Source organism: Macrobrachium nipponense, chromosome 15 (assembly GCF_015104395.2).
Source record: "Macrobrachium nipponense isolate FS-2020 chromosome 15, ASM1510439v2, whole genome shotgun sequence".
NCBI lineage: Eukaryota > Metazoa > Arthropoda > Malacostraca > Decapoda > Palaemonidae > Macrobrachium > Macrobrachium nipponense.
Window position 1 is genome coordinate 57,896,809 of NC_087208.1, and position 12,929 is coordinate 57,909,737.

The 12,929-nt window shown below is 38.6% G+C and overlaps 1 protein-coding gene across 1 annotated transcript in view; it reads right to left on the reverse strand.

Moving 5' to 3' along the window:
- LOC135226692 (WAS/WASL-interacting protein family member 3-like) overlaps positions 1 to 9,499 on the reverse strand; it is an 18,195-nt gene extending 8,696 nt beyond the window's left edge. The window contains exons 1-2 of the mRNA XM_064266401.1: positions 9,268 to 9,499; positions 9,027 to 9,184 (exon numbers count right to left, since the gene is read on the reverse strand). Of these exons, the coding sequence (XP_064122471.1) occupies positions 9,027 to 9,184; positions 9,268 to 9,499 (390 nt within the window). The remainder of the gene's footprint in view (positions 1 to 9,026; positions 9,185 to 9,267) is intronic.
- Between the last annotated feature and the right edge of the window lie 3,430 nt (positions 9,500 to 12,929).

Below are 12,929 nucleotides of genomic sequence, written 5' to 3' on the forward strand. Positions count from 1 at the left end.
GGAAATTGTACCCATAATCATAGGAACACTAGGCACGATCCCGAGTTCCTTGAAAAGGAACCTGGAAAAACTAGATGCCAAAGTAGCTCCAGTACTCATGCAGAAGAGTGTGCTACTATGTAGAAACAGCGCACATAGTGAGAAAAGTGATGGGCTCTTAAGGAGGCAGGTTGCAACTCGGTACCCGACACTATAAAGACCACTAGTCGTATAGAATGACTGTGCTAGACAAAAAAAAAAATAATAATAATAATAACAACTCATGCCATACACAAGTCAGACTTTGAAGGGTCAAAGCATTTATGATAAAGTTCCTCAAAGGAAAGAAAAAAATATTCTTCTAATGAGAAAAGTCATTCATAATAACACCAATAATTACAGTTTGAAACTGCCGAGGCAACAATAAACTCAAAGTACAAAATGTAAGAGCACAGGAAGAGGCAAAACTTGATGTGAAAAAGTAAATAAATAAATAAATGAACAAAATAAAAACGGCGACGAAATTCCCCATTATCCTACCAAGAGCGACCAGATTAACTGTGCGGCAGCACCAATATGTTTTAAATGTTCCAGAGGTCCTTTATTGTTTGTTTGTTTGTTTGTATGGTGTTTTTACGTTGCATGGAACCAGTGGTTATTCAGCAACGGGACCAACTGCTTTACGTGACTTCCGAACCACGTCGACAGTGAACTTCTATCACCAGAAATACACATCTCTCACACCTCAATGGAATGCCCGAGAATCGAACTGACGGCCACCGAGGTGGTGCGCCGACACCATACTGACCACGCCACTGAGGCGCTTCCCCTCACTGTACAGGATTGCGGAACTGCCTCCCACGGGATGGCATGCAATTGGAACTTCAGAAGTTCAGGAGACATTCAAATGCATTTACTCCCCTCATACAATTCTCCCCAAATTTTAATAAAATCATTTACATACTTTTGCTATTGATTTATCCATTTGTTAACTTACTCTTTTTAAATATGTCGATCTCAAACGCCACAAAAATATATCGTTGAACCAAATCAAGTTAAAACCATAAATTCTCTTTATATCGCTCCAAACGCTACAAATATATCATATATATATATATATATAGTATATAATATATATATATATATATATCACACGCTACAAAAAATATATATAAACACACACACACACAACACATATGATATATTATAGTATATATATATATATATATATATATATATATATATATACATATATATATACGCTTCCAAAAAAAACTGTTCACAAAAATATCTGCTGAACAGTATTTAGAAGAAAAAAAAAAGCTTGCACAATATACCTAGAAAGAGCCATTTATCGTGAGATATTTCACTGTCTATGTCAGACCGACAGACGCCCTGGGGGATCATTTGTGTGTCTGTCAGACGGAGAAGCAGAGACAGAGAGACGGGCAATTATGACGTCGGACGGGGTGACTCTGCAGACACATCAAATCGTCTAATTGTCTGGAAAGTGTGAATTGCCGTTATCGATTATGATTTATGGCTTCACAAGTTCATTTTTATTGTTTCTCGAAATTTCGTGTAGTGTTTCTTCTCGAGTTGCATTTTACCGCCGATGGAATGATGTCAATTGCTTTATCATTATAATTATCGAGCAATATTACAGCATCTATTATCTATGATACAGCATACTGCTAACAACCCAAAGCAATCCTTTCCCTGCTATTATTATCATTATCATTACGAGCATAACCAGTCCCGTTTCAGGGAATACCTTCTCACCCCCACCCTCTTCGGAAGGCGTAGGGGGGTGGGGGGGATGAAACCCTATTATAAACCATCTTAAGGGTCCCCACTATAACCCTGCCAAATTTTATGCCCATCGTACCAGCCGTTTAGCCGTGATTGAATGACAGACGGACGGACAGACATAACACCATTATAGTAAGATTATTATTATCATTATTATTAATATTATTATTATTATTATTATCACTGAAAGTGGCCTATACCTCATTCCTTTTAGCAAACTCAACCTGAATTGTGTGTCTGAAGAAGGTCTCTAGATGAAAAATAACTGTATGTTTATTATTATTGTTACTATTATTATTTATCTGTTTATTTTTATTTATCTATTTATTATTATTAATTTTTTTGAGGGGGGTCTATAACAATCCTCCAATTCGACCGGGTGATTTTTATAGTGTGGGTTTCCGGGGTGCATCATGCCCTCCTAAGGCGTCCATCACTTTTCTCACTACGTGCGCTGTTTCTAGTAGCACATTCTTCTGCGTGAGTCCTGGAGTTACTACGGCTTTAGTTTTTCCAGGTTCCTTTTCAGGGATCTTGGGATCGTGCCTCCTAGTGTCCCTATGAAATCATGGGTTCAATTTCCACTGGCATATCCCATAAACTCCTTATTTCTATTTTCAGGTCTTGATGCTTGACAATTTTTTTTTATTTTGTCTTCTATTATTACTATTATTATTATTATTATTATATTATTATTATTATTATTATTATTGCAAGGGGTAGACGAATTAAATGTTGGGTAAAACCCAATGAAATGTTAGGCCCGAGTCGCCTGCCGTGGAAAAACCTCAAGTAAATACGTATATATTATACATATATAAACAAAGACACTAAACCGTAGTAGGAAATCACTACGCAGAAGCCGCCTTGACAGAACAAAGGAAGTAACCCCTTCAGAACAGATAGGAGGACCAAATGAATTTGTCAGAAACATAAAGAGATTCTGACAGCAGAGATAAAAACACCCGCAAGATCCCTCCTCTTGGCACCAGAGAGAGAGAGAGAGAGAGAGAGAGAGAGAGAGAGAACTAAAGCAACCGTAAAATCACTTTTGACAGCAGGAGAGAGACAGGCGCATAGACAGACGGAATAACTGAAGCATCTTTAAAACCAGGTTGCGTCAGAGAGAGAGAGAGAGATTAAATCTTTCAGCATACATCTTGAAATACGTTGAAAGAAGAGAAAACAATCTTTAAAAAATTCACGACATTGGCAAATTGAAGAGAGAGAAGAAAACGAGAATGAAAGAGAAAAGAGAACCCAGTCAAAACCTGGAATCCATCTGAGAGAGAGAGGAGCGGAGAGAGAGAAGAGAGATGAGAGAGAGGAAGAGAGAGAATTAACATCTTCTTGAAACAATAATCTGAAATAAGAAAATGAGAGAAAACAAGAAAGATCCTAAAGACGAAATCCACTTGACATTCCATTGAGAGAGAGAGAGAGAGAGAGAGAGAGAGAGAGAGAGAGAGAAATTATATAAACCATTTTCGACGATAATAAAGACATGACATAAAATACAGAGAAAATAAAGCATCCTTAGAACCAATCCTGAAATAAGAAGCATGAGAGAGAGAGAGAGAGAGATGAGAGAGAGAGAGAGAGAGAGAGAGAGAGAGAGAGAGAGATTGCTAGCCGATTCAATTACCGTCAACGTGGCCCACCCTCGAAAATACGTCCTGACGTCAAAGAGTCGGCCTCGTCCCGCGATGCCTCAAGTTACTACTAAATACTGACGTTTTAAGCGACGCCCTTATGAAAGCCAAGGTATAATATAGGCAGGGGGCATACCGACGATGGCAGACCTTCGCGGCATGCATGACATGAGCGCGAGGCACGTATTTTATGGTACAAGCGGCGGTACGTACTTCCGTCACTGTATCATTTGATGGGGTCTGGTTGGTATGTATAATATGTCTTCCGCCTTGCCTTAGGTAATTATATATAATAATAATATATATATATATATATATATATATATATAATATATATATATATATATTATACTTTATTAAATATGCCATTGGGAGCTATACCATTTAGTTTGTTTGCTTAAAAACCAGTGCGTCTGTATGAAAATTCAATAAAAATTCCTTAATGTTTATTATGTTTACATAGATAAACAATCTTAGCAGCTGGAATTCACTTTAAATAACCTGATAATTGATAACCCAGTTTCTAAGAGGTCCTCTGGTTGTTTGTATGTAAGGACGTAACTGCCAAACAACTTGCCGTTACAGAAACTTAAATACGAGCTGAGGTGAACAGCAACGTCTTAGAAAAAAGCAGATTCTTCTTACTGCTTCCGCCACGTCAAGACTACCACTTAACCTCTTTGGCTCCTTCAAGAGGATTTTTTTTAAATATCATAAATTTTCGCAACAACCAAGAAATGGAATAAGTAAATTCTCATCCTCGGAGTGCTCCTGTGATAGCTCGGCTCATCTATCTACACCATCTACTCCTCTAGGCTACAGCCATGAACTATTCAATACAGCAGAGAGCTTCAACTGCCGGCGGGTTCCCTCATTATCGGTTTTATTAAGGCGAGTTCCGTAGTGAGCTTAGCAATTGTTTATCTTGTATGAATAATTCGCTGCACTCTCTGTCCTCACTTTGTTACTGGAAACCTTATCGTATATTCATGCTAACTTACGTACTTAGCGCTAAATTGATAGTTATTTCGTGTTCACCACACTATTTAATAATCATTTTTCAGTTGTTAAGGATTGAAATTTTGTTAGTACCTGCAGCTAAAGTGTAGTCAAGATATTTGATTTTTAAGTGCATTTGTGCGTGAATATAATTTCCTAAAAGTTAGGTCGTGTTGTTAACAGGTGTGTAATGTGGTATTTTCTCTGGCTATTACAGCTCTTGGTGTTCTTGTTATCGGTGAATAAGTCAGTGGACCAGGAGGACTACGTACTGCCCATCTGGGTAGCCTGGACCAAGCATTTTTCAATCAAATTTATATTGTAATTCATATTATTAATGATAATAGCAGAATATACGGTTATTTTAGTGATAACTTTCATTAAAACCTTAATTGAAATTATTACTCCAGTATTTTTTAAGAATTTTCTCAAAATTCAGTAAAGCGTTAAATGATCAAATCCATTTTATTATTTTTCAAACAAAGATGGAGAGATAAATGAGTTCCTTAAATGAAAAAATGTCCGATTTTATATTTTTCAAATTTCCTCAATTAATTGGAAAAAAGGAAAAAAGGTATCTAAATATTAATTCTATTGAAATAAAAGGAAAATGTATCTAAATGTTAGATTTTCTATTTTTCAAATTTCCTCAATTTATTGAAAAAAGGAAAAAGTTACTTTTATATTTTTCAAATTTCCTCAAAATTGGTTGAAAAAAGGAAAAAAGTATCTAAATGTTAGATTTTCTATCTTTCAAATTTCCTCAAAATTAATTGAAAAAGGAAAAAATATCTCAATGTTAATTCTATATTTTTCAAATTTTCTCCAAATCAATTAAAAAAAAGAAAAGAAAAGGAAGTACCTTCATTGAATTTATGGAACGTAAAGAAAGTGTGCATCCAAGCCTCGTGAATCCTACCTCAAAATAGGAGATCGTTACATAAAACGTCAGAAAAATAGGAAAAATGACGTCGGCCACCGAAGACGATCATCTCTTCCGTCGCATATTTCGTCTCTCTCGGTGACATCAGGCAAAAGTGTTGCCAGTCGCACACAAAGGCTTAATTCTTCTCTGTTCTGTGTCTGCCGTGTCTCTCGGGTCGTCCGTGGTAACGTGAGTGTGTACCACATATAAGGTGGTTCATTGACGAATTCCTGACGGACGGTGATTCTCGAGGAATTTTTGGCGGTTTCGTCAGTGTCCTTCAGCGATTCGGATGCAATGAGATGCTATGGATCTTGGTTTCGTTGTATATTTGTCAAATGCATTATTATCATTATTATTATTATTATTATTATTCTTATTATTATTCCCAGATACCCGTGACTTCTATGGACTTTAACCCTATATATAGCTATAATTATATGTAAATATTAGGTATATGTTATTACTATATATATATAGTATATATACTTTACAACTATACATAACCTTAATATATATATATGATATCATATATATAATTATATATATATTTAATATAATCATATATATATATATTATATATATATTGAACTTCTTTGTTGGCCAAGCCGTTAATGTAATGTCACTGAAGTACTGATTTCTCCTCTGTCCGCCAGTCCGAATCCACGGGAGGATGAAATTATTATCAACTAAAAAAAAAAAAAAACCCTTCGGTTAACATATATGAAAATGTATTTATTCTGAGGTAGCGCGAATTGGATATCAAAGGACGTTTGTTATATATATTATTTATATATATATATATATATAATATATATATATATATATATATATATATATATATATATATATATACACTATACACATTAAGCTACAAATGTCCTTTAACATCTTATTCCCTCTTCCTCGGAATTAATATATTTTCATATATGTTAACCAAAGGGGAATTTTTTAGTTGATAAGAAATTCGTCGGCTCATAGGCGCGAACCACAGAACCAAGAATTCAGGACTTACAACGAAGCACTCTAACCACACAGCTATCACGAGAGGTTAGAATGCTTCACTTTACGTCCTGATTTCTTGGTTCCTGTATAGGTTCGCGCCCGTGAGGCAACGAAATTATTATCAACTAAAAATATTCCCCTTCATTTAACAAATATGAAAATAATGTCACTGCAGTCATGATCTTTTCTGCTTATCTGCTGGTTCGAATCCACGGGAGGATCAAATTATTATCAACTAAAAAATTCCCCTTCGGTAACATATATGAACATATATTAATTTTGAGGTAGAGCGAATTGGATATTAAAGGACATCAGGGTGTTTTGAAATTAGAGACCTCCCCCTACAGCATAAACTAAAATTGATATGGACAAAATCAAAAGTAATTCAGAACAGGTATTTATTTAAGTTTCTCTCTGAGTATTTAATATTTTGTGTGGCCTCCATCTGCCTGTACCACAGCAAAAAAGCTGAGACTCAAACTCTATTTCCCTGAGCACTTCGGTCACCTCTCTTCCCAGGTCGTCTAGGCTTGGTATACCGTGCGCTTCAACACGATCTTCAAGATATTACTAATGTTTTCACACACATTAAGGTCAGGGGGGCTACCTGGAAATTCACTTTACAAGAAGAAAGCGATACTACTGTTTTGAAGCAGCTCCTGTGTTCAGCTGAAGAGCCTTGAAGATGCCTTATCATGCAAAAATGTGACTTCTTCAGCACATTCCATGACTGTCCGTTTTCTTTGATCCACATTAACCATCTGGCAGTGAAACAAAGAAAAATTCCCAAACATTCAGGAAATTTCACAACTTGGTGGTAGCGCACGTCATCGCTGATATCATCCAACTTTGCAGCCCAAATGATGTCATTTTTATGATTTGGCTTCCTGACTGTGTAAATGAAGAATTCATCTGATGCGGCAACATAAAGAAAGTCAGCTTCATCCCACTCTTTAAGAAATGAACCACAAAACCATGCATGGTCTTCTCTCTGTTGCTGAGTGATGTTGGGCTTGCTGATAACATGAAATGGCTTGATACCAGATTTTTTCAACTCACAATATATAGCACTATAACTTCTCTTCTTTCCCGTTTTTGTTTCTAGTTCAAGCACCAATATACGTAAAGACTGTCTTGGTCTACCCGCTGCCTCAGGTATGATGCCTTTTGACTCCTGAGAAAGGACTTCAGGCTTTCCAAGATTCTCACTCTTTTCGCGATGACAGTCATATGGAATTTTGTTCCAGTTCCTTTTAATAAAGGATTCATCTCTTTTAATGTATTTAGCTATCCAGCAACGTGAAATGAAGGATGCCACAGCATCCCTGGCCTCTCTGAAGGTTATAGCCCGGATTCGGTCAATCCACCTGATTTCCTCCGTGTTGTTAGCCATGTCTGTATCTAACTCCATCACTCAGTCTGAAAATACAAGAAATGAAAAAAAGCTTAATAAAAACTTAAGATAATGTACTTGGAGAAAGACTATACCAGAAAACTTCATGACTTTCCATTTGTTCTGTGAAGGCGGCCGATGGGGGGGGTGGGGGGGGGGGGGGCCCCTCTAATTTCGAAACAACCGATATATAGAAAGGAAAACCCTTCTACAGCCTATTACCCAAAGGATCAATTTCTCTCCTCCCTTAGGAAGTAAACAGACCTGCCACCGATCTGTGAAAGGAGAGAGAGACAGACAGACAGAAGAATAATGAAAGTGAGGAAGGAGAGGAACCGCCGATGATCATCTGTGCCCTTAGCGGCCGTGAACACCTCCGATTGCCCCGTCGTCTCCTCCCTGTCAATCTATCTGTCCAAACTCCGACTCCAGACGAAGTTAACGACGCCCACCCAACTCGGGGTGTTCGTTCCTTCCTTCCGAGGAGGAGGGAGGAAAAAAGTTGTAAAGACGTATACGGCACTGAGAGAGAGAGAGAGAGAGAGAGAGAGAGAGAGAGGGTGTTTGTATGTGAGAGAGAGCTAGACATAAACCTTGAATGGTTAATTGGAGAGAGAGAGAGAGAGAGAGAGAGAGAGAGAGAGAGAGAGAGAGTTGGAGGAATTAAAAGTTAAGGAAGAAGAAGGGAAACAAAAAGAGATCGAGGAAGTAGAGAGTAAGGGAGAAAGAAATGAGAGAGAGAGAGAGAGAAGGAGTAAGAAAGTTGGAGGAATTAAAAGACGAGGAAGAAGGGAAACAAAAAGAGATCAAGGAAGTAAGGGAGGAAGAAATGAGAGAGAGAGAGAGAGAGAGAGAGAGAGAGAGAGAGAGAGAGAGAGCTCCAGCACTCCCACACCACTGCCATTCTCTCAATGAATGACTTTAACAATCGGTTCCGTTGTGAGGGGCTGAGGGGAAGGGGTGAGGGAGTTGAGGGGAGGGGAAGGGAGGAGGGGGAGAAAAGACGCAAGAAGACATGTCCCATTCTGGAGGCATCCACTCCCCCCTCTCAGTCTCTCTCTCTCTCTCTCCATACCCCTATTCCACCATCCCTCTATGCGGGTTCCCTTTCTCCCTCCGCCCCTCAAACCCCCCCCCCCCCCGCTCTTCTCTCTCTCTCTCTCTCTCCACCCGCCCGCTCAAGAAAGAGGAACGCTATTAATTAAAGAAAATAAACGCTAGGCTGAGAGGTGGCACACGGTGGGACGAGATTTATCCTCACCACTGCGACAGTTGATGCCAGACCTCCCATCTCGTTACGCCCCGGCGTGCCACAGGGCATCGCTCGCCGCCCCACAAGTTTTCGCTCGGCGCGGCCGCCAGCTCTAGGGGCGCCCGTCGACGGGGCGACCCGTGGGTGTGAAGCACTGTGACACGGGGCTGCCGTGGAGAGTCTCGTATTAAATGGCTACCCTAAACTTTATTATCACTATGCTTTGTAAAGCTGGTATTCAATTGGAGACAGGAGGGGCTGAGCTGAGCTAGGGTGGGAGGGAGGGAGGGAGGGAGGGAGGGTGGAGTGCTGCTGCTGCTGCTGCTGGCCCTGGAGGATGGGGGGAGTGGGGGCGGTGTGGGAAGAGTGAGAGGGCTAGGGGAAGGGGGGGAAGGAGGAGGGGGAGGAGGAGGAGGAGGAGGAGGAGGGAGAAGAGTAAGAGAGGGTGACCGCAGAATAAACACTGGTATTTTTGAGGGCATAAGTACACTACTAGACTTAAAGGAGAAAGAGAGAGGAGAGAGAGAGAGAGAGATTCAGCAGATGGACTCCACTACTGAGAGAGTGAGAGAGAGAGAGAGAGACTCAGCAGATGGAGTCGACGAGCATTTAACCAATGACCTAAAAGAGGAGAAAGAGAGATGTGAGGAAGTTAGGCAGAGGTGAGACCAAGAGGAGGAGGAGGAGGAGGAGGAAGGAGAAAGGCATTGAGTGAGAAACGAGGGCCAACCGGAATGAAATCCGGCCCAAAAGACGTCCTGGGAGTGCGTGGAGTGTCCCCCTCTCCCCCCCTTTCACTCCTCGAAGGATAAGTGCCATAGTTCCTAATTACTCAGAGTACACAGTGTCAGCTTACTCGGGTCACATTACCAGAGCGTTTAAGAACATCACTCACGGGAAGCTCTGAGAGAGAGAGAGAGAGAGAGAGAGAGAGAAGGAGTAAGAAAGTTGGAGGAATTAAAAGACGAGGAAGGAGAAGGGAAACAAAAAGAGATCGAGGAAGAAGAGAGTAAGGGAGGAAGAAATGAGAGAGAGAGAGAGAGAGAAGGGGTCGATCAGTGTTATTAAAACATTTGGTTTTTACCTTTATAGGAAGGGTTATGAAAGAACAGCAGAGAGAGAGAGAGGAGAGAGAGAGAGAGAGAGAGAGAGAGAGAATTTCTATGTTTGTAGTAGTTACCGAGGATTTTCCTTTTCACTAACAGGATTCAAGAACATCACTAAAGAGAGAGAGAGAGAGAGAGAGAGAGAGAGAGAGAGAGACGGCGTTTGTCATTGTCACTAAATAACTAGTGTTTTCCTTTATAGGAAAGCTTATGCGAAAGAACGCCAACCACAAGAGAGAGAGAGAGAGAGAGAGAGAGAGAGAGAATTCATTACAAGTGTTGCTGGGGAACTTCCTTCTCTTTCCCTTCTCCTATTCCTCGATCATTAGTTTCCTCTCTGGATTCCTCACTCCTCTGCCCTGAAGGGACATATAAAATGAAGGCTCCTGCTATCGTCTCCCATAGCCCACATCTGACGCCTAAAATCAGTCCAACTGGATTTCTCATATTGTTATCTTTATTATTATTTTTACTTGTTTCTCATCTAGCCAGTTTAAATTGTACTTTCTCTTTCTTTGTTTAGATTTACTTTTAAATATATTTGTACCGATACGTCACAGTCGATTTATATCTCCACTGCAAGGGTCATGGTACTATGGGTATCTTTTAGTTTTCATTATTGCAGACTGCCACGAAATTACCCATGATGCCTCACCACATCAATGCCCTAAAGCCTTCCTACATTTCATTTGCCCTAAACATAACTAACACAGTATACATTTATATTCTGGGTAGTCTAAATGGTACCTTTGCAACGGCTCCTCATATTGAATAATATCACTTCTTTGCATTTGCTGAAACTGACACAGACGTATTCATAACCATTTATTCCAATAAGTATCGGTGCCCAAAAAACTGCCCCAAAAAGTGATACTCGTTCTCATTTGCCCAAAAATACCCAAAGTACATTTGATCTCACTTAAGTCCACCGTCTTGAAGACAACTTTTTAACATTTGCTGTAAACATCTAAAACGCATGTTACTCACTCCATTCCAATAAGCATTAATGCCCCCAAAAACTGCACCAAAAAGTGATACTCGTTCTCATTTGCCCAAAAATACCCAAAATACATTTGATCTCACTTCAACCCACCGTCTTCGAGTGCCCATAAAGTAAGCATTCTCCTCCTACCCAATTAAACCATAAAAAGAAAAAAATAAGACTTCTTAAGTCGTCTTCCCCAAAAGCAACTCATCCTCCCTCCCCTCCCTTCCCCTGCCAAACCCACCCCCCTTCCCCACCCCAATTGTCCTTTCCTCAATGGGAGGTAATTGGCAAGAGCCAATTCCTCATGGGAGTTAGTAATTGGTAAGTCATTCGTCACTTCTTAAAAGGACGTTTACGACTTCTGTTTATAGACCTTCACGCGCCATTATATACATTATATTCTCTTTCATGGGAGATGAGAGACTACTACGGCGTAGTGCGTACCATCCCACGGAAGGGAGGGGGTGGGAGGGTAGTGGGGTTGCTGGGTAGGGGGAGGTTATGGCGGGGGGTCTAGCGCTATCTTGTTTTTTAATGACTGTATCGTTCGAAGGGCATTGTTGCTTATATTGTAAATATACTGTATTGTAAAAATATGACGTAATAACGTTAAGTCATCTGGTTTATAGTAGTTTGACTGTTCTATTAGTAGTTATACCAACCACTCTACTCTAATTGCGTCTTGTGTTGTGGCCATAATATTAATATTACACTCTCATTTCTCTTCATTCTAATTTTACATTTATTTATTTCTTCTGCTCTCTCTCTCTCTCGTCTCGTCTCTCTCTCTCTCTCTCTCTCTCTCTCTATATATATATATATATATTAATATATATATATTTATATATATATATGGGTATATACTATATATATATATATATAATATTATATATATATATATATATATATATATAAAATATATATATATATCAATCTCAACATTATGTTCGCTTTCCTAAAATAATTCTCTCCCTCTCTAAATCCATTTCATATCCATGTCTCGTATTTCTTATCTGACGTCATTCTAATGAAGTCTATTACACCTCTCTCTCAAATCTCTCGTCTCCTCTTCCTCTCTCCATCTCACTCTCTCGCTCTCTCTCTCTCTCTCTCTCAGACGAACATTGCATCACTCGTCACGAACACAAATATTCATCAGATGCCATCTTGGAGGAGTTTCGCGCCATAATCCTGTTATCATGACTATTTTATCTTAGCCACTTATTTATCTAAAAAAGAAAATAGTGCAATGGAAGAATGAGAGATATAAAAAAATAAGAAATATAAAAAGGAGGAGAATAATAATAATAGGAAGGCTGCGGTAAACTTGTGTAAAGAAATTGTTCTCAAGAAGACTATTCAGTGAAAAGTGAATGATTTATGTTACATCAAAAGTATACATAGACAGTCGGTTTTAATATACATACATACATACATACATATCCACACTCACATAATATATTATATATTTATATATATATTATAAAAAAAAAAAAAATAAGTATATATATAATTATAATTATATTATTTAGTATATATATATATATATATATATATATATATGTGTGTGTGTGTGTGTGTGTATGTATTTATGTATACACACAAACAAATAAACATACATACATACTATACACACTCACACACACACACACACACACATATATATATATACACACAATTATATTATATATATAAATATATGTATAGTCATATATAGTATTTGTATATAAAAACACATCCACTACAGCAACAACAGCAACAATGAAGGAACATTAATAGTAACACCAGTAGTAGTAGCAAAAGTAGTAAAGTAGCAAA